Source organism: Lagopus leucura, unplaced genomic scaffold (genome assembly GCF_019238085.1).
Source record: "Lagopus leucura isolate 7727_CA_CO unplaced genomic scaffold, USGS_WTPT01 Super-Scaffold_73, whole genome shotgun sequence".
NCBI classification, from domain to species: Eukaryota; Metazoa; Chordata; class Aves; order Galliformes; family Phasianidae; genus Lagopus; species Lagopus leucura.
Window position 1 is genome coordinate 62,589,491 of NW_024962252.1, and position 27,010 is coordinate 62,616,500.

The following is a 27,010-nucleotide window of genomic DNA, read 5'->3' on the forward strand; positions in this document are numbered from 1 at the left end:
TATTCTACATCTTTTTCTAGGCACGACCAAAATATTGATCAATTACCAAAACCTGAATTGGCCCTTGGCCACTCATTAGCAAGTAATAAATAATAAATTTCAACAGTTAATTAGAGGACTGTAACAATCATAAAATAACTAATCAATTTTCTTTTCACAGTAAACTGATATCCAATGCAAGCAGGAATTATTTTAACAACTTCTAGTTTGAAGTTACTTTTTTCAGACTGCAAATATTATTACAGTTCAGGTGAGGGACAAGAAGAGTAAAAAGGAAAACTTCAAGGAATTAACTACCTTGACAAAGACAAACCACACAATACAGATAACCAGCATAGTCAAGTGTTCAACCCAACGAGAGTTGGACTCGATCTCTGGAGGTCCCTTCCAACCCCTACAATTCTGTGATACTGTGAACTAAAAGCCAAGTTTAGCCCTGGCTTAAGTGGGCACTCTGTTTCAATAGTAATTGTGCTCACTCATAACTGATTTGGGATCCATACCTTTAAATAATTAAATCCAGGATATCTTTAGACCTCTGTTGTTTTTTATAAATCCACATTGGCAAACCTTGACCTTTTTACTGGCTAAAACCTTCTTTCTCCAGGGAACTAAATATAAACAGTTGGAACTCCTCCTTTCCTTTCCCTACCATTCACATTCTTGATTTGCTGAATACATCACGGAAAGCTCAAAGCCATTTCCCGCAATCAGTGCTCAACTGCCAGGAATCTTCTACTTCTTACAGAAACTGGTATATGGGTGGAAAGTTCTCCAGTCAATAGAATTGGCCAAACTGCAAGACAAAGTTGGGCACTCAGACTACAGGAGCTTTCATTTCCTAAGCTAAGGATTACCACAGCCTGCTCTAACAAATGAGCAGAAATGCACTTGCCACTGATTTCCCAACAAAGTTGGGGTCTACACATTTTCACATAAATTCTGTGTATCATACCTAAAAAATAAAAAACAAAAGCTAACAGCTTGTAAAATAGAAAGACATTGCATATAATCTGGGAGTATCTTTACAGAAACACAGATTCAACAGCATGTTACAGCACAAACAAGTAACGTGACAAGTTTAGTTAATTTTTACTTCCACTCATTATCTTCTAAACATATTTATAGAGAGAGTCATAAAATTCTAAAAGGAAACAGCATTCATGTGCATCTGTTAAAATGGTTTTCCAAGAAAAAATTAGCGCAGCATCACCCTTTAAGAGATCATTTATAACCATTGCTGCCATCTTACATATCAATATACATATTTGCAATATTTCCTGCTAAACTGTTCTGGAAGAAGACTCAGGATACTATTTACAGCAGACATAGCCTGATGACTACGAACATATTCCAAGTGATAAAGTAAGCTTAATCAAGTACCCTGAAGGCTGAGACACATCTCATGCATTGACATTCTCACAAGTAATCTCCAGAACTGACAAAAAGAACTGCTTAAAGTAATAACACCACAAGGTATACGTACTTGTGTACCACTGCTGTCCAAAACCATCAAGAACTGAATGCCATACTGGATTTATATGTTACTAGAATGTCCTATACATGGAACAGATAAGCAAATCACAATCAAACCATACCTTCAGGAGGTTTTTATAAAACACTAGTGAATAGACTTCTTCAATTGTTTGTATTAAAAGAAAATCTGGTATCTCCATTTTCCCCTGTTCAGATTGCACACAACAGCAACCTTGGAACATGGATACTGATATATTCTTGTATGAAGCTAAACCAAAAAAAATACTTCAAGAATACACCTAATACACTGCAACCATTAGTGAGCATTCAGTTCAAAAGGTTAGAGTTGGTCTAGCGTGAACAAAAGTCTCCATAAATATTAGAGCCTTAAAACTACTTCGCTCCACAGATCTGCTTCTCCTGCATCATCCCTCTCCAACAGGTAGGGTAGTCATAGACTTAGATTCCAGTACGTTTTACACTTAAAAAGGATATAGTTTACATACAGCATTTTGCATTATTTTGAAAAATCTATAAGATATTTCAACATGTTATCTTAAAGCAAATGCACCTATATATATACACACACACACACACAGTAGCCATTTATATTAATGTAACAAGATAGCTGACGGTGTAATTTTCCAATGGACTTAGCTAAAGTATTAATTTTATGTAACTGAAAAAATAACTGAGAACCTTGATCTATAGTTTCCCTCCAAAATAAGGAATTTTCTTTGCTATACCACATGCCTCTAGTTTTTCTCCCAAGTGAATACTTGTCCACAGCTTTAAAGTTTTTCTTGATTAAATAACCTGAAGCCACTCAGCTGACCAAGCAAAAAGAAAAGCCAAAACTTTATATGTGTTACAAATAGCACTGAAATAGTTAGCAGAATTTTAAGTGCTTTACCAGATCACATCTCACAGGAAAACCCACAAAGTGTTATACAAAAGTAGTAATAAGGAACTGTTTTAAACCCACAGAAATAAGGGCTTTCCAAATGGAAAAGAATCAACAAAACCTAACACAGTAGGCATTCTAACATGCACAGGAACATAAAATTCCCAAATGTTCATATCAATCTTCAAGTTTTCGTTTTGTTTTTGTTGTTTTTTGTTTTGTTTTTAGAGGAATTTTGAAGTTATCCACTCCACTGCAATACTAAGCAATTTTTTTTCCTTTTCCAAAATCCCCAAATAAACCAGATGACTTCATATTCAACTCTGTAGAACACTTGCATAAGACATAAGGCAACAAACCTAGAGTCACATAATACAGAATTAATAAGGCAAGCTCATCATTCATTTATATATAGACTAGGTTGTATGTTCTGTAATTTAGTTTTAAGTAATAAAAGAGTAAACAAAATACATTTATCAGCTTAAGGTTATTTTGCAGCTACTTTACAGAAGAAAGTTCAAAATGGAAGAAAAAGCAAGGTTGACAGTTTCCTAAGAACAATGAACTCCTATTCAGATAATACAGCAATTAAAATACTTATTTGTCTTACTTCCAAACTGTTTTTTCCCTTCTATATAATCTTTTGGGTCAAGAAACACACAAGGCTTTTTTTTTCCCCCTCACCTCTCTCACAGCCAAGGATCTTACAATTACCTTTATTTCTAAGAAGCCCTTTTGCTGATTTATGCACAGTGCACTTTAAACTATGCATGAGAACAACTTTAGGCAATGACAGTCTGCTCTGAAAATGGCCATTTGCTGTATTATTCTCTTTGGATTATTTTGGCTGCGTTTTGTTTGTTTCGTATTATTGCTGTTGTTGTTTTTTTTTTTTTAATTTAAATACAAAATGATTATTTAACATATAAATTATTAACTTCTCTTCTGCATATTAGGGGAAGACTATTAGGAGTCTATATAGCCCCCCAAGCATAATACTCTCAGAACAATGTATGTAACAATTTTGGTTCCAGGTAAAATAACACAGAGGTCATGCTAGAATAAGTTACAAGAATCATTAGAATTTCTACAGCTCTATTTCCCCATGCAGGAACTAAATGTTAAACTTGTTTCCTCTTAGTCATGAAATATTTTGAGGGATCAAAATTCAGTGTGAAAGTCAAATGCATCTACGTAAATACTGCAACAAATCAGTTAGAAAAAGCACTCAAGTCAATGTCAAAGATGTGACAAGTGTTAGCAGTTAGCTAAAAAAAATAACTAGAAGTCTACAAACATTTCAGACGCTTACAGTTAACAAATTCTGCAATACTGATGTTAGTAGCCTGCCCAAGTACTGCTAAGTTTAAGACACACTGCTCTGCTTGTTCAGTGATTATTACCACTCCATGCTTTCCACTAGAGAATGAATGAGATCTTGTCTGTGGATATGCATTTATCACATAAAATTATGTTCCTCCCCATCCCCAACACAAACTCTACTGATGATGGTTAATTACGTATTTAATCTGATTTTTTTTTTTTTTTTTTTTGCTGATGCACGTCTGCTATTCTAGATATTCAGTAATATGTATACCTTGTTTTGACAGATCTGATGGACTGCTCTAGTATGAACTTCTGGTATCACTGCTGTGCTGTGGCCTGCATTGAGATCAAAAACTTCCAATGCTCGGTTGCTGCCAGCTGTAAGTACAATATCTGTAAAATTCTCTGTGTTAAAGTTAAACTGATCTAAAGGAACAAAAACAGATGAACGTTTTGTTGTATTTAGTGTCTTACAAAACAACAAAAAAAGCAGTTCTAAGGCTTAAATTCAGTACCCCAAAAATACGATATCAACACTGATACAAAAGTTACGAAAGAAATAAAAATTAGTTTACAGCTCTTCCCATATTATTAGATTCAACACTCCAAGAAGAAAATAAGAATTTGCTGAAGGATACAAGAGTAGAAATCATTCACTGCTGAAAGGCTGGTAATCTCCACTGTTGAAGCCATGGGAAATTTCTGTACCAATTTGCAAATACTTTTCTGTTTGTATCTACAAAATACGTAAAATAAATGCTGGCGTTAATGAAAGATTAAGAATTCCAGTCTGGACAGTTTACATAAATAAATTTGATGGCTTGCCATTATAGCAGTGACAGTTCCTTTGTAGGATTTCCATTTGGCTGCCAAAGCCAATTCATAGAATCACCAAGGTTGGAAAAGACTTCCAAGATCATTTAGCTCAATCGTTGGATAACCACCAATGTTTGCCCACTAAACCATGTCCCTTAGAACAGCATCTAAATGTTTCTTGAACACCTTCAGGGACAGTGACTCAACCACCTCCCTCAGCCGCCTGTGTTCAACATCTGATCACTCTTTTAAAGATTAATTTTTCTGAGCCTCCCCAGCACAACTTGAGATGATTCCCTCTAGTCCTATTGCTAAGTTGTGAAGCTGTTTTCAGATATTAGGATACACTAAGACAAGTCCTAGAAAACACAGCACAAATGAAAGCTAACAGGAAGCACGTACAGGCAAAACTCCAATCACATGAAAACTCAAGTGACTACTGTAACATAAACAGGTCTAAATTATACCACCATCCCAAGCCAACAAAAAGCTAATTAGAAAAACCAAAGAGGGCTGCATAGTATCTTCTCACATTGTTTTTGTTTGTTTTCTCCAGGTTTCCAGTTCTATGCACAATACATAATCTCAGCTGGCAATCCTAAAATTACAGTTTCTATATAATCCAAATTATAACCCTATCCTCCTTTAATACCTTAAATCACTGGAAACCGATAACAGTCTTAAATGTCTTATTTGTAATGCCTTATGTCATCCATATTTTGGAGATACAGTCATTCTGGGGTGAAATACATTTACAGAATGGTTGTTTTCAGGAGAAGAGCATAGCTTGTTTATTTAAAAAACATTAGGAACATTTCACCATATTAGGCATTATATCACACAATGGCTTTGAAAAGCAATGCTTCTGTTACTTGAATGCAATTTTATTTGCTTTAAGCTCCTTTCAAATGGCTCCTTCTGGTCTTTAGAACAACACATGAAACTAAATATAAAACAAGATTAGATTTTGTTTTGCTTAAATTCATATGGAAAGTAAAAATAATTAAAAACTTTTAAAAAATTAAACAAAACATCTACAATTCACATTAGCAGGCACAACTGCTGACAACAGTGGAAATTCACTGGTGAGAAATTTTGAAGAACACAAATTTGTTTAGGTTGTGAAACATTTTGAGATTAATCAGATGTAGAAATCAAGAAATTTGTATTTTATTCCCAGAAATGCAATAAATATCCTCTGTGACATTTATGAAGAACACTTTATTTCTACTTTTCAATTACAGTTTTGAAACTCAACCAGCATTTAACCATCAAAATAAGTTGTTGTAACACTTAGCTAATTAATACTAACAAATAGTTTTTAAAATTCTGCAGAGAAATATCGATAAGATTTGTCATTGTATTGTTTCCCATCCAAAATGCGGTAACAATCCATTGGTTAGTCAGATAGTATAATCATGCTCTTCTAATTAAGGATATAAAGCATGCTCTGGGGGGTTAGATCCAGCTTCTCCTTGAATCAGCTCCATTCAAGCATTCTTCCAAACTTGACTCAGAAGGCAAAATTAAGAGTTGTGAGAAACAAAAGAAATGACACAATCTTTCATAAAAGAAGTGCTGGGAAATGAACTGGAGGGAAGCCACAAGAAAATGTCAAAGCAAATTTAAAAAAAAAAAATAGGTACTGGAGGTTAATCAACGCATATAATCAAGCCTCAGACTGGTTTGTGGATTTGTTGTAATGTCTACAATTACATTCAGTCTACTGGCATTACACTAATATCCTGGAGAGCCTAATCGCATATTTTTGCGTTTCCAGTCTATGTGCTGTGTCTATGTGCATTCCTATGACAATATATGACTAAGATCATATAACTAAGGGCCAGAGCACATCCTCCATTAAGGATTTTGACAAGAAATGGAAGTTAAAAGGTCACAAGTACTTCTGCATTAACAGTAAAACCAGACAGATCATTGAAATCCACAATTAAGTAAACATTTGGAGAAATTTACAAACTGAAATTAGATCACAATCCATTAGTTACTTTTTCAAATATGAAGGAAAAATCTGCTTTCAAAATGTGTTTTAAAGTACTGATGTAATTTAGCCTCTCTCTCTTTTTTTTTTTTTTTTTTTAGGACTATTTAAAATTTCAGTGAAGATCAACATCCTCTATCCAGGAAAATACTCCTATTCAAAGAAATATTTAAACATGAACTGTGGCTAAACATCCAAGGAAACTGGCCAGTCTTCCCCATCTATGAATGAGGCTCAATGCTACTTAATAACACACTATTCACAGTATCAACTAATAGACTTCAGTGCCATAATCTTAATTCACTTTCCTATTCTTCTAAAAAAAAAAAAAAAATTACATAGTCATAGCAATGAGAAACCAATCTTGAAGAGATTCTTTTTTTTTAATACTACTGTGTTTAAACACACAGTGTGCATATATAAGCACATACATATTTGGATATAATAAAATACCTTAGACAAATATATTGCTGAAAACCAGCAAGAGTAAGTGAAGAACAGAAAACTTGGTAAAAAACATACAAGGACAATTTAGCTGCAATAGTGAACAAACATCCAAAAAAGGTATAGACAGACTAAATAGGAAGACTTGATTCCATGCCAGAAAAGAGGAGCAAGTTAATAATCAATAGAGCAATTAGTAAAAAGTGCATGAAGGATGCTACCAATTACATGGAAAAAAAGATGCATAAGGAAATCAATTAGACATATATAATAGATTGAAAGTAAATAAAAATGAAAGTAATCTGCTTCCATTTCACAGAAAATGAAGAAAACATCTGCAGCATATTGGAGCCTCTGAAAGAAAATGCAATTAAAAATATTCCCAAGAAGAGGAATTGCAGAAGCTACTCAATCATAACTTAAGATACCGATGTAAACAAGTAGAAAGTATAGAAAGTCCCAGATTATTAAAAGTAATGGTAATTCTAACCAATTCTAAATACATGCACCCAATAATGCATGCAGTATAAGAATTATTGATAATCCCTTCCCCCTACTTACTCCCCCATTGCACAAAAGTTTCTTTGTTCTGTCAATTAGCTTGTTCAACTCTCATCTAAATATCATTCCTAAGACAGCCCTCCATCCCACCTTACTCCCAAGAAAATCTCAGCTCACTTAGTAAAAGGAGTTTCGTGTGTTTTTACTGTTCTTCTGATGAGGATTTAACTCACCGTCTTAGGTCATCCTTTGCTGCATCTAGATGGAAACTTAATAGATGAAATTCAGCTCCACAGCACAGCAATATAAATGTATCCATAAAATAAAATTGTGCAAAGCCTACAGCCCGCTGGAACATCTCTTTTCCCTGAAATGCAAGACATATCATTAAGAATGGATTCTAAGACACTAAACATCTTTTGTCTGAGATTACTAGAACTAAAGCATAATTTTCCTGCTAAACTAACCATAAGCCAGAAGGTTAACCTATTACGTAGTTGCCCTTCCTATTTCTGAAGTTTTCATTTTGCTTAAATTAATTGGCAGTAATGTTAAGAGTATCTGTAGTCAACTGACTCCAATGCCATTGAGTCTAAACTTCCATGTGAATTGTGGAGTAACCATAGGAAGACAAGCAGAGCTGAGCCAATGCAAATAGAAAATATATAGCAGATGTTAAAGTAAAAAACTTCCTGACACATCCACTAGAGTTGGCTACTGGACCTTTTTCTAGATTGCCATGACAAAAGCCTAATTTGAAGGCAGTGAAGATCACCTAGATCATAGTATCAGCTTGAATGACTACCAGTCTAGCTCTAGAAATCAGTCCATATGTTCCTCCTACAGAACCATTAAAATAAAATTAGATCAAAGCACAAAGTAGCGTCTTCTGTGATCTAAACTAACAGGAGTTTCTAATTACCAGAATTAGGGCAGGTTCATTCTTGCAGACTGACCAGACCCTTACAGTTCTATCATCTGATGCAGAAACTATCCACTTCTTGTCATGACTCCAGCCAACAGAGTTAACTGCACCATCATGACCTAATAAAAATAATAAAGGAAATATCATAAACCCCGTTTATACTAACACATTTCTCCAGAGTTAATCATACTGTTTTAATACAGTTATATGTAACATTAAAATACACTTAAATATAGGCTTCGAACAGTTGGATTTAAACTGGTAACAGTAAACCACTCATTGATTTCTTTTTCCCCCACCAAAATCCGTGGGAAAATGTCCTCGTTTATAACTAAAGTACACGAAATTAAATATGGTCATAGAAATATCAATCTATTCTACCTGAAATCGCATATATATTTGTATGATGTTGATTCCATTAGCGTAAGAGGGGCTTGAAAGGAAACGTTATAAAAAATATAAATAAAATTTATCTTCAGAAGAAATGAATACTTCAAAAGATAAAAGCTAGCTAAGCTTTCTTAAGCACATCCAGGGATGGTGACCCAACTACCTCCCTGGGAGCCTATTCCAGTGCTTTTAACTTCTTTCTGTAAATAAGTTATCCTGATACCCAACCTAAACCCAGACTGAACAGCCCCAGTTCCTTCAGCTCCTCACAGGGCATATTCTCCAAGGCCTTCTTAAGCCTTGTTGCCCTTCCTTGGACCTGCTCCAGCACCTCCATGTCCTTTATGTACTGAGGTGCCCAGAACAGAACACAGTAAAAAGGCTGTTTTCTTCACTCTGCCAACAACATGGTAACCAAATATTTCAAATTGCAGCCGAGATTATTAAGGCCCAGAGTTCTGTGATCTGCAACAATGCCCAAATGACAAACGAGATCATCATATAATACAACACTTTGCACTTATCTTCTAGTCAGTATTTGTCTCATGGCGAGGCCTAAAAGATATCATCTAGCCCACACTGATCCTGATAATAATCATATATTATTTTCCTCTGACTGATAAGCTGCCCTGATTGCTTCATCCCAGATAAATTTTTCTACGCACAGCCTTAACAACAGAAGTGTGGAAATCCAGCAAATCCAAAGGCAGAAGCCTGTGCCTTTTAAAGCCTGTACCTTTTAGAGCCTGACTTGCTTTGTTTGTTTGTTTTTTGGTCACAGGCATGCAACAAATCCAACCGCTGTAGAAAGGCTCAGATGGGAGAAAAATCCTGAATCTTAGAAAGATTACTTGGGACATGAAAGGCCACCAGGAGTTGCATCAGGCTTCAAATAGAAGTAATTTTGAATGCTTAACTTTCAATGCTTAAAAGCTGATTTTTCAAAGCTGCAAAGTACTAAAGACTAATAATGTAATTGGTGAGCTCTAACTTCAAAGTTCATTCTCATAAAACACAAAACAGCAGTTACAAAAGAATCACTAAGCTAACTCATCCACAAACAAAGATAGCCATAATTTCCTAAATTCAGTCGAGCAGTATTTTCAAGAAACATCTCTGAAATTCAATTTGAAAAAGGGAAAAAAAAAAATAATCACAGTATTAATCAAAAGAAAAGTGTCCAAGCATAAGTTAAATTGATTTTTTTCACAGAACTCTGAAAATCACTTCTCAAAAGTTGCAGTATTTTATTTCACTCATCAGGTTTTTATTACTGAGCTGTTTCTATAAAAAGACAATGAAAATGCCACTGCAGCAGTTTCCATAGGACCACTTCATTAGTTAAAACATAAATAATTAACAATCTGTTTACTGGGGATAACTTTAAGAATTATAATCCCCCCTCAATTGCAAAAAGCCTCTACAAGAATCACACTTCCCCACTTTGACATCAAAATGAGATAAACAAGGATTAGAAAACCATGAAGAATAAGCTTCAAAAGTCAGAAACATAATCAAAAGCTAAAGTTCTTAATTGTGTCCAAATTTATATTGATGCTGATCAGAAAATAAGAAAGTATGTTAAAATTAACAAATTTCAGTCCATATTACATTCCTAATTTGTCCAGATGAAGTCTAATTTACTTCATACAAAATTAAAACATTCAAAGTGCTCATGCTGCCCTCTAGTGCACATTCTCTTTTCAGTCAACTGAAGTCCTATATCAAATATTTTAAGTCCAAATTAGAGAAAAACTAACAGATTTAAGCCAACTGTAATACAATAGAAAAAAAAAAAGCAGTGATAGTGGGGCAGCAAAGTTCCAGGAACAGCAAACAAGAACATGCTCAAAGGCAGCAACCACAGACATAGAATCAAACGACAACAACCTATTTACAGCCAAAAGGCCTCAGGTAGGTAGGGAACCCCAGCAAAAGATGTCTTTGCCTCCAATGCCTACACTTAATTGAGGTTTGGGAAGGGGTGGATCCTGTCTCCACACCTTTTGGCCACTCAGGTACATTGCATGCACCTGAGCTCCTCTGGATTGGCCTTGCTTTCCCACAAGCTGCTCAACCACTGCTTCAAGCTGTGACTGAGCACAGCCAGCAATTAATATCTTCTCTGGTAATGTACATCTGCAAAAGGGTTTATAAAGAAGGTATTTTAATTAACAAATAATAAAAAACAAGCAGAAAGCAACAAAAAACAAACAAACAAACAAAAAAAACTGTGTAGGTACTGGGTAAGTACTTACTTTACTCCCAAAGCAAAACTTTATGCGATGGCTTTGGTTTTGTAAAATCACTTAGAAGCTTTTTATTACCTTTATAAGAATAAAATTAAAAAAAAAAAAAAAAAAAAAAAAGGAACATGAGAGACTTTAAGAAAATCTGAAGTTTGAGTAAGAACCTAAGGCTTCAGGTCCCCAGTATCCCCAAGAACAAAGAACACAAAGTGAAGAAAATGTCAGCTGGCTTGAAAGAGTCCAGTAAACTCAAAACAGACTGTGTTCAGGATTCTCATATCCTGAAGCACATTAGCTGGTTTTGTAAGAAGAGTTTTTCAAAAGGGCCCAAGCTGGATGTAACACTTCTATAAACTGATCAACATCACCTGTACTTCATAACAGAACACAAACACCTGAGGAAGCAACACTGATTGGAATGCACATCTACTTTAATTGAAAGCTTTGGGGAACAAAGCTGTAAATAGTAGGCTTAAAGCAAAGTTGCTGTTATCTCCTCTTTTCTCTGCATAAATACATTTTTAATAATCAGCAAAATGCAGGTGTTAATGCTGCTATATTTAAAAAAAAATGGTTTTTGTTTCCATTTCTCAATTTAAATAAATAAATAAATAGCAAGTTTTAAATTACCAAACAAACTTATCAGGCATTAACTTCTACTCTCTGAATCAAAAGCATTTCTTACTCCTGTTCTTTTGAGGGTGTTGTAAGTGAAATCTGTTTATTAACATGGCACTTTATGTTAAACTCAATTGTATACTACTCTTTGCTAACGTAATTCACAAATTTACCTGCAAAAACATGCCGTGTATTGGTGAGATCAGAGTTGAATATCAGTACAGTCTTGTTAGCCAGCCCACAGGCCAGGTAATTTCCATCCCCTGTAAAAAGATTCTGTTGATTTATGTTTGAAAGCAAAAAAGGAAATAACATGCTATCCTTTTATGCATAAAAATTACACGTGCCACTGCAACAAAACAAATACTAAGTATATATTTCACACCGAACAAATTTTTTTCATGAACATCACAAGCTCATACTGCAAAATTTAGTATGAACTTATACACCATTTCTTCTGTTTCTGACATATTCTCACAACACGTACTCATGGCAGAAATTTGCTCTATATGTGTGCTCCAAATTTTTTAGTATATAAATTTTTAGCAGTCATATAAATGTTTCCTGACTTAAACTCATTTTTCATATTGTCATCTTAAAAGCTATATCCGTTTCTCATATATATCAGCACACAGCAGTCATCCTGGATTAGTCCTTAAAAGTTACAGATTTCTTGTCAACATCATAAAATAATCCCCAAAGCTATTCAAGCACAGTTGGATGGATGGTTCATTTATGTTATTGATAAGTAGGGACCACGCAGTGTCAGGTTTGACTCCCCTAATGTTTCTATTAAAATAATTAAAGCAGCAAATTGATCTATTGGGGAAAAACAACAAACAAAAAAAGAAAAAAGAAAAAAAGTAAGTGGAATGAGAGAGAAAGCACAATTGCATAATTCAAATCAGTGGACGCTCCTGGGTTCACTGTGAAATGCATTTTTTAAAAGCAGCATCTTCTTTCGAACTTCTTCCTATGTCTCCAGAGCACATGTGGAAAGGGTGACAAAATGTGTCATGTTTGACTGTTGATTCACCAGTCTGCTGCTCTCCACTAAGTCAGAACCATCCACCTTGCTGTTTCAGAATTCCACATCACATTTTTTTCCAAACAAATAATGAAAATAGAAATGGATAAGAGATCCATATTTATAATCTCTGAGAACCAGTTCCTAAAAGTTAATTTTAAAAAATAAGAAGCAAAATGGAGGAGTGGAATATGCTAAAAAAAAGCGTCCCAGAATCTTCTTCTATCTTACTAACTATTAAATACACCAGCATACTAAATTGTCAAAGTGCTAAGTTTTGATTTTGCCTCACCAGCAATATTTCAGCTGGCTTTTTCTCCAGATGTCAGTAATTAAATACAATAAATAATGATCTAAAATATTTTTCTCTCAAAAATAAGATATCTACTTCTAAACAAAATACTCGAAGAAATGCATGCCCCATACTCCCCATAGTCTTTAAGCTGTAGGGTAGCGCTCTTCTGCAGAAGTCTCCCTGTTTTTTCTAAGATTTTGACAGTATGTATTTTCAGTGTGAGAGCTGACTGGTAAGTGTGAAGCTCACACACCATTGCAAGAAATAAGGTCTCCACAACTAATCTCCCTTATGGGCCATAAAAATAATTTCTTACAGGTCTGTAGGGAACACTTAGGGTTGAGGTATGCTTTAGGAAGTTACAGACAACTTTAGCTTACTTTTATTTCTTGAAGATGAAAGTTGTTCCTGTACCCAAAATACTTACAAAGATACATCTTTTTAAATACTTTGTATATCCTGTGGTTTGCAGCACGTGCATTGACATAATAACGTACTCAGTGATATACTTTATTGCTGTCCTAGGAAAAGGTTCCTGTATAATATTTACCTGGATTGGAAATGACAAAAGCTATGACAAGACTTGCTTCTCCAAAGCCTTTAAAAAATATATCCTTCTTTGGATTATATTCAAGAATTCTTTTTTATAGTTTTAATAGATCTGTAAATACTGAATGATCTTCAAATTAAAAAAAAAAAAAAGGAGTATTCTGATTCTTTTGAAACAGAACTTCAGCTTCTAACATGCCTTAATGACACCAAGTACATGACTCAGAAGATAACATTCTGACGTGTTAGACCACTAATTTTCAAGTTGTGGTGGAAAAGTGATAGAATGGGGCCAAAAGCAAACAAGATTGAAAATCAATGGAGAATTAGAATCTTTTGACACATATTAGCAGATTGCATAGTTTTGCAAGTTAAAAAATGATGACCAGGCAGCAGATGCCAGATTTTTCTAGGAGTTTACTTAGGAAAACCATAGCTTTTATAAACACTACACAGATTTTGTTGTTCTGTCTCCACAAGGTCACAATAGTACATTTAATGAAACTGTACATACCAGAATACTGAACACAACAAATTCTAGTTGGTTGAAAACTAATGGATGTTTCTGCCTCATGGTTGATTGGAGGAGAACTTTCCAGTGGATATTCTTTATTTTTACTTCAGAAAAATAAAAAAAAATTAAAAAAAAAAAAAAGGAAAAAGAGAAAGAGAGGAAAAATATTGAGATGTCTAAACCTAGTTTATTGCCATTTCAATAATGAAATAAATATCACTTGCAGAGTTATTCTAAATATTTTTATGTGTATATTTCCTGGAGAATTTATGCTAAATCCAGAATAAGCATCAGAATAAATTAAAAATTATCATAATTAAATTACTCACATCAACAACTATTATGAATTTATGAAAGAATTAACACAGCATTTTACAAAAAAAATCAAATTTCTTAAATTACATAATTATCTAGTGAAATCAATTAAAAATGCAAACTACCTTGCTGTGGGAGTAAGCAATATGAAAAATACTTCTGTATATAAACAGAAATAGGACATTGATCATCTACTTAACAGCACACTGAACAAAACAATAATTGTTAACTAGGCTAAGCCTCCACAATAAAGTAAATCAATTATGAAATCATCTGACGTATTCATCTAAGGGCTTGTCTATGTGCACGTTATTAAAATTTTAAGAAACAGTTTAAGAAAAAGAAGAAAAATAGCATTCATCCTTTATTTTTACATTTGCAACACATAGAAGAATGACTTTATATAGTAGAAAAAAAAATGTGTGTAATATTCCCATATAACATACCACATCAATTAACAAAAAAATGCCAGTTTCTTAAAAACATTAGCTCTTGCGTCCACAATGACTGTGAATCCACTGATCAAATCAACCATCACAGTATTGCAGGGGTTGGAAGAGACCTCAAAAGATTGAGTCCAATTCCCCTGCTAACACAGGTGCTCTACAATAGATTGCATAGGTAGGCATCCAGACAGGTCTTGAATATCTCCGTATCTCAACAACCTCTCTGGACAATCTTTTCATGTATATTCTATTTAACTCCATTACACTAAGCTTGATTAGGCTCAAGACAACACAACTTTAGAAGTAAAAGAGGCATATGATATGAAATCATGAAAACTCACTGTGTCACATTCAGCTATTTTTCTTATTAGAACTGCAGGAGAAGATCTGAATCACTTGCTACAGTCATTTTACAGCAAATTTACAGTGTGTTTTAGTTCCATAGATACTCCTAACTAAGGTTATGAGAGAAGCAGTTACAAAACATATTTATGATAGAATTTATTTAAATTTGTTCCTCCTCTAAAGCAGTTGCTATATTACCTACCCTTTAAAACTGGTCTTGCACTTTGATACATTATTTTTCTTCAGTTTAGTATTTGGAGAAAACATGGCCATTCTACGAGAGAGAACAGAGACTATTATATGAAACATTCACTGTTTCATGAGAGAAGCAGGGTTTTCTTGTGGTAGTTTTTTTGACAAACAAAAAACAATCCTAGTTACTTCTTACTGTTTATGTATACTCCTAACGTCTGTAAGTAAGACAGTGTACACGCTGAATGATAAAAAGATGACTTTGTAGTGATTTATAATATTCCAGTTTCAGCTGAAGTTTTGCTTTCCATGCTTTATTTGTTGGACAGTGCATTCTGAATGCCAAAGTCCATTAAGATGAAGTATTCAGGTATTTCTTTCTGCAGATTGAATGAATAAGAGTAGCTTCAAGAAAAACACAGAATGCCCAATAAAGATTTAGAAAGAAAATTGGAACAACCAAAAGGGGAGAGTAATTTTTGAGTTAGCAAAACATGCAGTGCAATTCCTTCCTAGAGCAGTACAGGAAAAAATCATTACCATAAGCACAAAGCAAATGGAACAAAGACAGTCTTTACTATATCTGAGCAGAATTATTATAGGTTTCTAAGCTACATTCCCTGAAAAAAAATGGAGTCTAGACTCTCTGGAAACTATGCTTAGCAAACACAGCTCTAAATCTTTTAGTAGCAGCAGCACAGCCTATATTAAAAATTGAGACATTTCTTAGCAAAACCTGCAAGAGCTTGAGCTGTATTCAGATCACTCTGAAGTGTGAAAGACACTCCATCTTGCAGTACATTTTAACACTCTGTTTCAACAGTTTATCTTCACATGTCTGAAACTTCAGGAAAACACAGGGGAGATATTTTTGGTTAAGGGAGAAGTCTGACACCACATTCAAAAGTAATTTAGGATATTCCACAGTGAACACTGTGTGGTGGGATAAATGAATGGTTTTCATCTATCCCACACAGCATCACAATGATTGCACACATCATCACAACCAAAAGCTCCTTTAACTGACAAGCAAAGCTACAAACGAGATACAAGAGATGCAGGAGAAAATTCATAGATGTCCTTAAGCCAGATATAGTTTCCTCTGAAACTTCTATCTATTGCTGGGGACAGTTTCAGTCATGTTCTCAAGGGATGCTTCAGTAGTGGCTTCGATTAAACAAGGAAATTCTAGATCATGGAATTAGGAATGAGATGAATAGAACTTTTTTAAACTAATAGTCCAGTGACTGTATTCATCCTATCTTATCCAAGGCTTTTAGGTTGAGAGAAACTGGAGAGAAAAGACAACACAATCTCTATATTCACAGAATTAGGAACACAAACAGAACATTCAGAAATCAGCAAAAAGGTTCAGGTTCATCATTTCAAAATGATTGAATCTATTTTGAGGTCCCAGTCTTTAACGGTTTTTCTCAGAAGATAAAAACCACAGCCCCCAGTTGCAATCTGAATATGTAGTCATAAGCAGACTTTCGCTAAGATCACTTAAAAGAAATCTATTGCTGACAGGTAAAAGCTGGCTCTTAATTTCTCAGTTCCAATATTCACTTGCATTCAAAGTAAGGGTAATTTCTCATGTAATACCTTGCACCATTCTACTTATGTTCTAACAACTATACTACAAAAGGATGGTGTTGTCCAGAATAATCTATACCAAAAATGAAGTGCCGTCTCTATGATCTATCTGTGGCTCTGAGAAACTGACGAATTCTCCATTCATGTGGGGAACACTAACAAAACACTACTCATTTCATCTGTGACTGTGAGTTCTCCATCCAAAGATAAACCTTTAAAAGCCAGCAAAAAACAGGCAAAGCTACAGCAAACTTTTGGAGAACTGTTCCTCAAGTGATTTTAGAAGCTCCTAATAAAAAATAAAAATGAAAAACAACAATCCTGAAGGTTCTTCAAAAATAACACCATGCCAATAAAGAGAGGTTGTACGGCTCATAAAATTGTAACATGGCCCATCTCAAAGGATGGTTGAGAGGAAATAAATGGCATACTTCTCCCTGGGTTGATCTGAGAATGCTATATGTGAGTAGAACAAAGGAAAGAACTAACTGGGTTTAAGTGACATAGTATTTAGAAACAGACACTGTGTAAATGTACACAGAAGTTTTCATTTCAAGACCACTTGCAATTGATCACTGATCAAAAGCTGTGAAAATTTACAAAGTTTTTAAAAGGACTATGTTTGTTAAAATCATGTCTATTTTTCATGGGTCATCAATTTCACAGTGGTGAGACTATGCATCTCTATTACATGACAAAATATCAGATCCCAGTAAAACAGATAAAATACAAGTGTATCTACTCACTGTGGTGCAGCTGTATAACCCGATGACTTAATTTTATTATGAAAAACCAGTGGTTGATCTTTCACGGTGCTTTTCGCTCCTATAGTAAAATAATTTAATATTCACTGAAGAGCTTCCTAATGTGACGTTACATTTTTACAAGTTTATGGATATACAGTTATGCTAGAACAATGGCAATTTTTAATGTCTCCTTGTAATACAAAACACAACTATGATCAGCAACTTTGAAAGACTGAGAAAAGGAAAGAAATGAACTATCTCTTTGCATAATATCCCTCCTTAAATAATATCAAGTAGGAACTTCTCTAAACTTTGAACTAACGAAAAATACTGTTCTAAGGAACTTTTTTCATCATTTACTCGTGAATGTATTCTGTAGTAGCCTACTTTATGCTTAGGTTTTCTATTTACTAGCTATAAAATACACACAACTTACATTTGGAATATATCTAAAGATCTGAAACAAACTGGCTAGTAGGTGCACATAAATGACTGTTCTTTTATGTGGCTTGAGAAGTCATTAATAATGGCTGCATTCACCCTCTTGTAATAACATTCCTGAAGGGCAGCTTCCAGCTCAAAACTAAATACGAGCATTTCATATCAGCAGAAATGACCTAATTAAATTTAAAAGGCGGGAGTGGGAGGGTGTGGAAATCTTGTTCATATTCCAAGGGAAAACCTTCAGGTGCATTGTGAGTGATCTCGTGGGCACATTTACCAGTGCTGAGAGTAGACACATCTTTAGCTTCCATCAGCTATCACTTCTCTATATGTAATCACAAAGGAGAAAATGGTCCTTCCTAAAGAATGCCTGACATCACTTGCTCTGAGATATCATAGGATTTCCTTAGAACAACTAAGATATCTGAATGTGACATCAATAATAACACAGCGTTGGGTTTCAGAAGAAGCTTCAAATTCTAGCAAAAACAGATGCTTTCTCAGATTTCCACATAAAACCAAAACTATAACCTTTGACATTCTAGCATGTCCATCAACTACAATCAATAGAATCAAAATAAATTATTCTGAGTGTCTACAGCTACCAGTTATTTTCTATCTTTTCAAAAGAAAAGGTGATTATGAAAAAAAATATTTTCTAGGTACTTTCTGAACCTAGTTTTAGTACTACTAAGCAAAGAAGTTGTATGTTCTCCAATAGCAACTGAAAGTCAGACCTTTCTTTTTTTTTTTTTTTTTTTTTTTTTTGAGTAGTAGAAACCTAAAGTCAAAAGTAAATTTCCTAAACTTACAAGTATTAACAAAAGAGTATTCAGGACAACAAAACCAATCAAATGTTTAACTAAAAATAAGAAAGAAAGTCAAGTTATATAGAAAATTATATTCCACGCTATGAAAAGATATGAAAAAATTTAAGCATTCTACATACTTTAACCCTTTCAAAATTGACATTTCTCAGAAGACTATATTTTAAGAAAGAAAAACATCACATTATCATCATTTTCACTACAAATATTTGGGTACAATATGAAATACTACTAGAAAAATAACATTCTGTCTAATAAAATAAAAATAAAATACATATAACTTAAAAAATAAATATATTGATTAGAATAGGCACCAGACAGTCTTTTACAGTTTTTAAAAATATGACTTTATTAATTCATATCAAGATTGTTTTACACTTACCATGCGTTTTACCCGGATGTTTTTTATTTTTATTTAAATTTTTACACAATGGAGATGTTGGCAACAGCGGACACCTAATTATAAAAAAATAAATAAATAATTGATAAATTCAATGGACAAAATCAGATTAGGAAAAGGTGTCAAAACTTATTTTTACTAATTTGTGATAATCTACACATGACATTTTCACTTCACTTCACTATACACATCAGGTTTTTCTGTGACGTGAAATTTCAGTGTTTTCACAGAAGTCATTTCAAGGACCATGAAGGACCAGACACTCATTGAGAACTATCACCATGGATTTGCCAGGGAAGTGATGCTTCACTGACTTTATAAACTTTTGTGATTAAGTGATTATCTTGTAGACAAGAGGAAAGTGGTTCATATGGTTTACCTGGACTTGAATGCTTTTGCCATTGTCTCCCATGAGATCCTCATAGAGAGGCTGATGAAGTATGGGCTGGAGGAGCACACAGCAAGAACAGCCAGGCCCAGAAGTGATTGGTGGCACAAAGTCTAGCAGGAATCAAATAACTAGTGGAATACTTCAGGGATCAGTCCTGAGACCAATCCTGTTCAACATCTGCATTAGTAATCTGGATGGTGGAGTGTGTCCTTATCAAGGCTTCAGAAGACACCACAAAACTGGGAGAATGAATGATACACTAGAGGGTTGTGCAGCCATCCAGAGATCCTGACAGGCTGGAGAAGTGTGCTGGCAAAAGCATCAACAAGTTCAACAGGGAAGAGTACAGAGTCCTGCATATAGGGAAGAAAAACTCCAGGCCCCAGTACATGCAGGGGACCAGCAAGTCCAGAAAAGGACCTGAGGATGCTGGCAAACCCCATACAGGAAGTGAACCAGCAATGCGTTCTTTCAGCAAAAATGGACAATGGTGTCATGTGGTGCACCAAGAAGTGCTGCCACCAGGTCAAAGCAGGTGATCCTTCCCCTCTGCTCTGTTTTAATGTTCAGGTTCACATCCCCCAGTACAAGAAAGACATTGTGCTACTGGAGGGAGAGTTTGGCAAAGAGCCACAAAGACAAGGAAGAGACAGTAGTGTCTCTCTTGTGAGGAAAGACTGAGAAAGTTTGGACTGTTCAGCCTAGAGAAGAGGAGACTCAGCAGGGATTTTTCCAGTGTATACCTGAAGGGTCAGTGCAAAAGAGGTTGTGTCCATTGGTGTCCAGTGACAAGAAAAGAAGTAATGTTCACAAAGTGGAACACAGGGAGCCCCAGCTAACTACCAAAAAGCATTTCTTCACTGTTCAGTTGATCAAACACTGATACTGGTTTCTCAGAAAGGCTGCAGAGTCTCCTCTTGGAAGGTGCTCAAAAGCGAACTGGACTTGGGCCCTGATCTGAGTGTCCCTGCTTTAGAAGGGACCTCCAAGATGACCTCCAGATGTCCCTTCTGGTCCCAACCACTCTATGCAATTTAGTAATTTCTCCCACTCAGTGCAATAAAGCAGGACAGGGAAACAAGTAAAGTTAATCCAAGTCAGAAAATAACACTGTACAAAAGCATGTGATATACCTGTCAGAAAAACAAATGCATTATCCAATTTTGAAAAAAAATAAGAACATTTTAAGTTATTCTGTACCTGGCAATGACTGATAGACTCCCTTCATTTCCACTTTTAAGAATACCACTCTGCTGAGATGTCACCAACAAAGCAGGGTTAACTTCCAACACAGCGATGATGTCTTCAAACATTGAAGTGACCAAGCATAAAACCTGCAATAATTACACTATAAAATAGCACACCATGTACTTCACAATTTAAGCTCTAATACAAAGGTATTTATAACAGAGAATGAAACTGTTTTTTAATAATGAAAATTACTCAGAGATATCCATAGATTTGGTCTCACAGCATTAAGCAGTAAAAGGTACTTAATGGTGTCCTTCAAAATATGCTTATGTTGCTTGAATGTAATATTATATGTATATATTTCATTTCCTAAAAAAGCTCTTTTGCTGATTTTCCACAGAAATTTTCTCACAACTCAGTTTTTGCAGATTTCTTGGAAAGATTCAGAAGTTCATCCCAGCATCTGTTTGAGGAAAAGGTGTAACAATGTTTTTACCTTTTTTTCCTCTAAGGCAGCGCCTCTGCCCCCTCAGTGGTCATTCTTGACATTCAAGGTACACACCAAACACCACAAAAAACAATTCACCTTTTGCTTTCTAGTCACTTCAGATAGTATTCAAATTTTGAGAACTATTAAAACTAGAAAACTCCTTAAAGAATCATCTCCAGAGAAATAAATCTGCAATTCACATTTTGAATAAATAGAAAAGTATACATGTACATGATTTGTATACAAAATACAGAATTAACATTTATAAAAAATAACTGGAAATGTAAACATTCGTTAAATAAATGCTAACTATATACTCACCTTTCCATTAACTGCTTTCTTCATTAATGAACACAATCTAGCAAATCGAATGCTGAGGCCACTGTAATCTTTACCAAAAAGAACACAGTGGTAAGAGATGTATTTACATTTAAAAGGGAAAAAAATTTACTCATGCTGTTTTGATATAATCATAACCCATGATTTTCAGTATATACCCATCTAGCTTACAGCCACATCATGAAGTATGAGTAGAATAACATGCCTTGTAATTAGCTTGCTAAATTGAATAAGAATTCATTAGTAACCTCTACAAAAATCTAGTACTGACACATGTTCTGAAACAAGTCATCAGTGACAGAAAAGCACAGTAAAATTAATTGCTAAATTAAAATATTAAAAAACATTTTTTTGCTGTATTAACTCTTTCACTATTTGTATCAGCCAACAAAGAAAAGCAATCATGTTAGATTGTAGCCAGACATTTTCTAATGATACCTTTGTAACATAAAAATGCTTCCAGTTCCAAGTTTGCTAAATTTATTAATAACAAGCCAGTAGAGGTTCCTATCCAAAAATAGCTTCTATTCTGGGCACAGCATCTATTAGGAAAAAAAAAAAAAAAAAAAAAAGAAGAAAGAAAACATACCTGAGTATGATAAAGAAGCTTTTTCTTTTTCTTTTTTTTTTTTTTTTTATTATGTAAGACACAGTAATACTAGCTAACTTGATCCCAATATGACAAAAATAATAAGCCATCCCATAGAAGATTTTAAATGCACTTTTAAAATCTGTAGTTCAAAGGAAAAAGTTTCAATTAAAATTGATGCTGTGAAAATAACCTAAGAACCTGGTGATATTTTAAAGGACTTACATATTTTCTTCATTGTGGAAACATACTGAATAGTCACAGTGTTCAATTAGGAGAACGGGCAATGATGCTTCCACTGACCCCTCTGGTTTCATGCTGTTTGTTTTGCAAAGCTCAGAAGCATTTTGCCTTCCACCTAAAAAAAAACAACAATCAACAATATCATCGGTCAACGAAACAATGAAATGAGGCAAAAAGAAGGGATTTAAGAGAGAATTAAAATTAATGCAGTAAAATAGCATGAAATAAGACCACACTATCTTTCAATTTCAAAAGATAGAGATGTCTTGAGCCAGAGAATCACCTTGCTGAGGTGCAATCATTATTCATTTATAAATACTCAGTGTTATAAAAATACCACTGTCAGTTAAATAATATATCATGGGCGCTCCGGTATAAACATAAAACAATATAGCATAGCAAAACATATAGCATAAAATAACATAACACAGCGTAAAATAGAAGATTCTTAGAAGCTTCAAAGGTAACTGAGAAATGGTACTCCACTTAGACAAAGGATTATCTTTTTTAGGAATTGATTTTATTCTTACATGTATCATGAAATGATTTACAAGCAGATACATTATCCAAGATGTTATTAGAGACATATATGCATAATTCCTCCCTGTATGCCAATCCCCACCTTCATATCAACTTCATAAAAGATTCCATATGACTGAGATTCAAAACTCTATCACTTACCTTTCATGGCATAAAAGGCACACACACACAGTAGTCAATAACAATTGAAATATAGCAAAACCAGCATACTAGAAGCACTATGCTACCTAATTCTTCTTCAGATTTCCAGATTTTATTATAGAACTTCTCTTGCTCTTTCTTTAAGTCAGTATGTGCCACACAACGGTAATTATGATCACTGCTTAAACTGAAGATCCAAAGCTGAAAGAAAACAAAAGAAAAGCAACGGCAATGAAATTATACAAATATGAGCTAGAGGTTCAATACTGAACTCTGCTTATGTAAGTAATGAATTTTTATTCATCTTACCTGGGACCAGAAATTAAATTACATCTATCTATATCCCAAACTTTTCAAAGGTAATTTCATTATTAGCAGAAGAAGCCATTATCAGTTTGAACAGCATGTCTAATTCCCATATGTTTATGTCTTTTAAAAGCTCCTCACAGACTATTACCTACAATTAAAAATCCTAGGCTATCTGCGTGCAATTGCTTAATGGTCCCAAAAAAGTTAATCTCATTAATACCTTTGTCTTTTTAGGCATCACCATATTTACATATTTAACTTTCTTCATGGCCCATTGAACACTTACACTGGAGGAAGAGAGCTTCAATATGCCACAGAAAAAAATCAGATTAATTTATTCCTAGCATTAAATTAAAGAAGAATTCAAGTGCTTGAAGTACATTTATCACATTTTTTCTTAGAATTCCACCACACTAAAATCATGGTCTCTCCCATTTATGGTTATTTATTTTATTCCTTGGCCAAAAAATGAGAATTCTGCTTTTCATCTTTTTTCTTTTAAAACAGATACTTATAGTATCTCAGTGTACATATACTTACTGATTGCAGTTCTAAAAACTAATGGTTTTGAGGAAAAAGTTTGCATTTTGTAATAAAGGTGTTATATTGTTATGTTTGCTAAAATAATTATTGTAGCATTTTAAAAGTAGCATGCAAATTGTGATGCTTCTTGATAGATAAATTAATGATAGTTGACTATTTTGTCACATAGAGATTATTTTTTATGTCTACTACCTGTCCTTCAGCACATCCAGTGATGATCTGTCTCTTTTCTTCGTCAATTAGTAGACTCAGCAAAGGAAATGCTGCTCCAAAAAAGTTGCAATCAGTTCCAGAATACACATGAATCAGAAATTTTGTTCAAAATTGATAGCTCCTATTTATAAAGAAAGGTAAAAACAAAACAAAACAACAACAACAAAACCCTAAAGCAAAGGGTCTTCACTTTTTTTTGTTGCAGTGGGTTTTCCATTTCTAGATCTGTAGCCTGCCTTCCTAAACTGGTATGGCAGATTTTCAGTAACCTTCTATCCACACTGCAGAGGCCATGGTTTGCTGCACCCTTTCACCCAGGCTTAAATAGCAATATTTTTCAGAGCCCCATTGTCAGATCAGCTACTGTTATTCTCATGGCCTTGCTACTACAAACCAGTTCAATCAAAGCAACTGCCACAGGCTCAGAGAGGAGTCATTCCTTCTTCCTCTTCTTTCCTACCATAGGTTTGAGCTCTCCCTTTGCTTTGAGGCATCTACTAATAGATAAGCGCAAAGCTTAACAACCATTTCCCACGTAGTTCCTTCCCCCAGTCGAAGTGTGCTCCAACTTGCTCTAATTGCACCATAAGCAAGAACAACCAACACAGAATTGGAGCATGTTCTGGTGAAAACCATATGGTTACTCTCAGGAAAAGTTCTATTGCAGAGGAGCGTCCTTGCTGCGCTGATGCTTGTCCTCCTCTCCTTTTGTTCTCATCTTTCTATAAAACGCAGCTTTTGACTTTAAAGTCGATGTATGCCTTCAACAACAAGCCCTGCTAATAAACCTACATATGGTACACTTGCAGTATTTCTTTTCATTTCCTACACAAAACTTTTTTTTTTTTTAAAAAAAAGCACATAGACAATAGAACTATTTACACATCTCAGTAAATGCCAACAGTTAAATGCATATTCTGTACAAGAACTGTTTATAAATATACACTGAAACTGCCTACCCACTTTAAAGGAAAGTATATGACCTAGCATATAGCTTACTAGAAATATTTTTACTAGATCAACTAAACATTTACATTCTGATTTTATTTTATTGTTCAGATCAATACATTTTGCTGTGCAAAAGTATATAAAAAAGGAAAATTTACCTGTTAATATCCCTGACTGATACATTAACAGTCCAGTAGAATAGTCCCATACCTGTGGAGAAAAACAAAATAAGATAGGCACCTACTTAGATCTTAGGAAAAAACAAACTTTTAAAGGCCATCAAGTGGTGAAAACGAGGAAATGCAGCCACTGAAAGCGATGCAATATAGTAAGGTTGCTTTCCACAGGGTTTGTTTATTTGTTTGCCTCTTTATCATGTCGGGCTCTGTTTAATCGATAAGTGCCAGAGTTTATTTGCCAGATAATAAAAATCACCAAAGTTAACACTTCACTGTACTGTTTTGACTATGAAAAACCTTCATTGTCATTAGAAATAAATAAAAAAAAAAAAAAAAAAAAATTTTACAATAACTTTACAAGCAATTCTTAAAAACAATATCTTGGTCTCTATAATATCAAAGATGACTTTTGCTTAGCTTTCAGCAAATATTTTTAGGAAAAAAAAGACAACATTAATTCAAAAATTCATTAATTCTATTATTTTTTTTTTAATGCAGCTCAAGAATTTCCTTGCCTTGAAGCTTCTGTCTTCAGACACCGATATAAGCATATTTTTCTCCCACGTGCAAAACTCAGCAGCAGTCACTGGAGCCAGGTGGCCATTCAATTTAACTAGTATAGCTTCATTCTACGAATAGGAAAGTCAAAATAAAAGCAAAGCAGATTTCAAAACAAAGCTGGCAATTAATTCAAGGTCTTAATAACTAAGAATTATTGCTAAAAATAATATCAGACTTAGGTTCAAATTACAAACTCAACAAGATTTTCTTAAGCCAAATATAGCCACGTATATCATTCTGCTGGCAGAAAACACTACATGCTGCATTTGCTTTTTCAAAGTGAGTGATAAAGGAATAATTTTTCAGACTTTTCAGAACATTGAGATATTGTTTAACTTTAACACTTTACTCTGTCATCATTTTTATGATGTCATTGATAATGCTATTCAGCATTTATTTGCATTTGTTTTCTTCTAAATGAGAATATGAATGCATACATTACCACATCATGATTTTATTGAAAGTGATGAACTTTAAGAAACAACAGCACTGTAGCTACAAAGAATGGTATCTCACCTTTGCACTTAACATGTAGATTCGATTTCCCGCACATACTGCCACTTGTTGATCATCTGGACTAAATCTTACATGAAGAACGAATCTCATAAGAGTTCCAATAATAATTCCTTGAGGTGTTATCCCTGCAGCAATTTTATTATTACTGAGATTTAAAATTCTGATGCAGCAAGATTCTCACAAACATTGCATAGCAGCTATCTAACAAGACATTTATACCAGTATCTGTCAGGAAAATATACAGAGTAACCCATCATTTAATAATATATAACAATATGGGTTGGAAGATCATCTAGTCAATTAGACTAGGTTATTGGAAAGCAAAGCACAGAACTACATACCAGTAAGATTTCTCCATCTACCTTCTTGCCTAGACCATATATGGTACTCTTTGCAACACTAATAATAAGCGTGCATATCAAATCTCACTGATGTCAAGGATAGAATTTTTGTAGCAGAATGGCATGTCTAGA

The 27,010-nt window shown here is 34.3% G+C and overlaps 1 protein-coding gene across 1 annotated transcript in view; it reads right to left on the reverse strand.

Annotated features, from left to right (window-relative positions):
• WDR27 (WD repeat domain 27) overlaps positions 1 to 27,010 on the reverse strand; it is a 55,643-nt gene that overhangs the window by 25,462 nt on the left and 3,171 nt on the right. Inside the window, exons 3-20 of the mRNA XM_042874748.1 lie at positions 26,538 to 26,662; positions 25,976 to 26,089; positions 25,440 to 25,491; positions 24,313 to 24,383; positions 23,355 to 23,469; positions 22,570 to 22,702; positions 22,194 to 22,297; positions 21,738 to 21,805; positions 20,936 to 21,069; positions 19,327 to 19,400; positions 17,674 to 17,752; positions 15,342 to 15,413; positions 14,034 to 14,137; positions 11,822 to 11,911; positions 8,389 to 8,510; positions 7,700 to 7,833; positions 4,345 to 4,442; positions 3,978 to 4,099 (exon numbers count right to left, since the gene is read on the reverse strand). Of these exons, the coding sequence (XP_042730682.1) occupies positions 3,978 to 4,099; positions 4,345 to 4,442; positions 7,700 to 7,833; positions 8,389 to 8,510; positions 11,822 to 11,911; positions 14,034 to 14,137; positions 15,342 to 15,413; positions 17,674 to 17,752; positions 19,327 to 19,400; positions 20,936 to 21,069; positions 21,738 to 21,805; positions 22,194 to 22,297; positions 22,570 to 22,702; positions 23,355 to 23,469; positions 24,313 to 24,383; positions 25,440 to 25,491; positions 25,976 to 26,089; positions 26,538 to 26,662 (1,811 nt within the window). The remainder of the gene's footprint in view (positions 1 to 3,977; positions 4,100 to 4,344; positions 4,443 to 7,699; positions 7,834 to 8,388; positions 8,511 to 11,821; positions 11,912 to 14,033; positions 14,138 to 15,341; positions 15,414 to 17,673; positions 17,753 to 19,326; positions 19,401 to 20,935; positions 21,070 to 21,737; positions 21,806 to 22,193; positions 22,298 to 22,569; positions 22,703 to 23,354; positions 23,470 to 24,312; positions 24,384 to 25,439; positions 25,492 to 25,975; positions 26,090 to 26,537; positions 26,663 to 27,010) is intronic.